At 52.6% G+C, this 2500-nt stretch overlaps 1 protein-coding gene across 6 annotated transcripts in view; it reads left to right on the forward strand.

The window, feature by feature from the left end:
* Nucleotides 1-2500, forward strand: part of LOC133564189 (1-acyl-sn-glycerol-3-phosphate acyltransferase gamma-like) — a 42384-nt gene that overhangs the window by 39581 nt on the left and 303 nt on the right. For all 6 annotated transcript variants that reach the window (XM_061918335.1, XM_061918334.1, XM_061918333.1 and 3 more), the window contains 2 exons: nt 1292-1490; nt 1576-2500. The exon at nt 1576-2500 is cut by the window's right edge and continues 303 nt beyond it. In XM_061918335.1, coding sequence (XP_061774319.1) covers nt 1292-1490; nt 1576-1667 — 291 coding nt within the window. In that variant the 3' untranslated portion in view covers nt 1668-2500. The remainder of the gene's footprint in view (nt 1-1291; nt 1491-1575) is intronic.

Consider the following 2500-nt stretch of genomic DNA (forward strand, 5'->3'; position numbering starts at 1 on the left):
TCCACAGAAAACATTTTAAAGTGAATCATTTGAAATAATTGGAGCTTTGAATAGGTGAATAATTCATGATAACATTGTTGTTATTTTTTTGGAGCAACGGCAAAAAAAGAAAAATAGACAAAAGAAAGAAAAAAACTTCCCTGCATGGCAGCTTTGTGTCAACATTGCAACTTTTTCTCGTTAGATTTCACCGCATTTCACTTTTTGTAATGTTTTTTTAATTTTTTTTTAATTTTTCATTAGCATTTGTGAAGTGAAGTGAATTATATTTATATAGCGCTTTTCTCTAGTGACTCAAAGCGCTTTTACATAGTGAAACCCAATATCTAAGTTACATTTAAACCAGTGTGGGTGGCACTGGGAGCAGTGTCTTGCCCAAGGACACAACAGCAGTGACTAGGATGGCGGAAGCGGGAATCGAACCTGCAACCCTCAAGTTGCTGGCACGGCCGCTCTACCAACCGAGCTATGCCGCCCCTTCCATTTCCAGAATGTGTAGCGGGCCGGTAAACAATTAGCTGCGGGCCACACTTTGGACACCACTGTTATACGTAAACCATCCAAACATTATTGATGTTTCCCGTACATCCATTTTCTACAGCTTGTCCCGTTCGGGGTCTCAGCTGCATTCGGGTGGAAGGCAGTGTACACCCTGGACAAGTGGCCACCTCATCGCAGGGCCAACACAGATAGACAGACAACATTCACACTCACATTCACACACTAGGGCCAATTTAGTGTTGCCAATCAACCTATCCCCAGGTGCATGTCTTTGGAGGTGGGAGGGGCCTATCCCCAGGTGCATGTCTTTGGAGGTGGGAGGGGCCTAACTCCAGGTGCATGTCTTTGGAGGTGGGAGGGGCCTATCCCCAGGTGCATGTCTTTGGAGGTGGGAGGGGCCTATCCCCAGGTGCATGTCTTTGGATGTGGGAGGGGCCTATCTCCAGGTGCATGTCTTTGGAGGTGGGAGGGGCCTATCCCCAGGTGCATGTCTTTGGAGGTGGGAGGGGCCTATCCCCAGGTGCATGTCTTTGGAGGTGGGAGGGGCCTATCTCCAGGTGCATGTCTTTGGAGGTGGGAGGGGCCTATCTCCAGGTGCATGTCTTTGGAGGTGGGAGGGGCCTATCCTCAGGTGCATGTCTTTGGAGGTGGGAGGGGCCTATCCCCAGGTGCATGTCTTTGGAGGTACGAGGAAGCCAGAGTACCCGGAGGGAACCCACGCAGTCACATATGTCAAAAATATGCGCCTATGATCAAAAAAAATGAGAGCATTTCTTCCCGTGGTGTTCAGGACGCCTTACAGGAAGCGTACAGCAAGGAAGGCAAGTTCCCCGGGCCCACCATCATCCCCCCTCGCCGACCCTGGACGCTGCTCAACTTCCTGTTCTGGGCCACGCTGCTGCTCTCGCCGCTGATCAACTTTGCCTGCGGCGTGGCGGTCAGCGGCTCTCCCCTCCTCATCATCGGCTTCATCATCTTCCTCCTCATAGGTGCGTCCGTGCCATTGAACGCCCCCCCCCCCACCCCTCCCACCCCCCTGCGCACCCGCTCACTTTTCCCTTCTCCTCTGTGCAGCGTCCGTCGCCATCCGCCGCCTCATCGGCGTCACGGAGGTGAAGAAGACGGGCTCCAGTTACGGCGACCAGGAGACCAAGAAACAAGACTAGTGTTTTTCTTGTTTGTTTTTTTTACCAAGCCCCGCCTCCATGTACAGATGTTTCTTCTTGCCCTCAACTCCTTCCTCCCACCAACTCCAGTCCAGTCCCGCCTGAGTCTTGGAGCAGCCAAGGACTGCCAAGTAAGCCAGCTGCTCACACACTTTCCACCGCCAAGTGGCATCAACCCTGGTCTTAAACCCACCTGGGCGCCACCTTTTACTAGCACACTTCCTGTCGGTCGCCGCTCCGGCTCAACGTTCACACTCACACACACCCCGGAAACATCACCTGACCCCCGGCTGTGCACGTGCAGACTGTCCGCCACATTTCATTTGCATGATTTTTAGTCGGAGCTCCGCCCCCAGACTCAAATGGCAGGAGGCGACAGGTGGAGTGCTGTCAGATTCCAGACTAAAAGGTCACCAGCTGTCTCCATGTAGCCTCACGCATATAGACTCTAGTCGTCATGGTAACCTTTGCCTTAAATCAAGCTTGCTCAGGCAAGGGACTCCCTCCCTCCCTCCCTCCCTCCCTCCTTCCCTCCTTCTCTTTGTAATAGCCAACATTTCCAGTAACCGTCCTGATTACGTCGTTAGCAACACGCCTCGTTTTCTTTTTCCACAACTCTGGTGACATATGGCGCTCCCTCGCTTCCACGGAGCGTTCATCTTCTTCCCGCCCACTTCCTCTTCCACCCACCACAGATTTCATGCGAGCCTTAACTAGACAGTGCTGCTTATTATGAGTTTTTCAATGAAAAGCGAGACTGAGCCCCTGTGCAAGTGGACTGGGACACGTGACAGGACCCCCCCCCCCCCCCCTCCCAAAGCGTCAGGCTTGAC

The sequence above is a fragment of the Nerophis ophidion genome, linkage group LG13 (genome assembly GCF_033978795.1).
Source record: "Nerophis ophidion isolate RoL-2023_Sa linkage group LG13, RoL_Noph_v1.0, whole genome shotgun sequence".
In the NCBI taxonomy this organism is placed as follows: Eukaryota; Metazoa; Chordata; class Actinopteri; order Syngnathiformes; family Syngnathidae; genus Nerophis; species Nerophis ophidion.